Source organism: Copidosoma floridanum, unplaced genomic scaffold (genome assembly GCF_036245765.1).
Source record: "Copidosoma floridanum isolate Cflo_tuat_1 unplaced genomic scaffold, Cflo_Japanese_pri ptg000013l, whole genome shotgun sequence".
Taxonomy (NCBI): Eukaryota; Metazoa; Arthropoda; class Insecta; order Hymenoptera; family Encyrtidae; genus Copidosoma; species Copidosoma floridanum.
In genome coordinates, this window is record NW_028321890.1 from 32,185,579 (window position 1) to 32,186,141 (window position 563).

A 563-nucleotide genomic window follows, 5' to 3' on the forward strand; every position below is an offset into this window, starting at 1 on the left:
ATGAGTTGCATACCGAAACCAAAGATGCGGGGCCTGCACTTGGCTTCCTGCCGTCGTCACATGGTTCTAGCAGTGATAAGCTCAGCCTGCTCGGGCGTCCTGTGGAAAGTTTTCGTCGCGGACCCGCGGAAGAAGGCCTACAGGGACTACTATCTGTGAGAGACCGCCTCCTTCTACCCGCGATTTCTCGCGTCCCCGTGTCTTATTTCCATTGTTGTTTTCAGCGACTACGATGCGGAATTCAGTGCAGAGTACATGTCGAAATACCTACAGTCCGGAAATCGCAACGGCGACCACTGATTCATCCTCACGAGTCTGTAACGCGTTTCATAAATTCGTGCTACATAAACATTTGTTACGAATCAGTTGTTTTTTTTACCTTTTCCTTAACGCGAAATTCATCGCATCGGCAAGTATACAAGCGTACCATTGGCCATTCAGCCGGAATCGCCTTTCAGTAGCAAGAAGAGCCTATTATTTTAACCTCGCTGTGAGTACGTTGTAAGCCGTTTTATGCAAAAGTCCGTAACTCGATGAATAAAAAGCACGAGAGCCGGAAAAGT

General features: G+C 48.0%; 1 protein-coding gene across 1 annotated transcript; it reads left to right on the forward strand.

Moving 5' to 3' along the window:
- LOC106637491 (cytochrome c oxidase subunit 6C-like) lies at positions 1-300 on the forward strand. Its single transcript, XM_014350289.2, has 2 exons — positions 1-155; positions 225-300. Exons 1-2 carry the CDS (start codon positions 1-3, stop codon positions 298-300), a joined length of 231 nt encoding a protein of 76 aa, XP_014205775.2.
- The last annotated feature ends 263 nt before the right edge of the window (positions 301-563 follow it).

What these genes read in the sequence shown, in the direction of transcription:
- LOC106637491 (XM_014350289.2), top strand. Translation starts at nt 1, where the DNA reads ATGAGTTGCATACCGAAACCAAAGATGCGGGGCCTGCACTTGGCTTCC. An exon ending in GCCTACAGGGACTACTATCT is followed by an intron (nt 156 to 224) that starts GTGAGAGACCGC and finishes TGTTGTTTTCAG; the next exon opens with CGACTACGATGCGGAATTCA.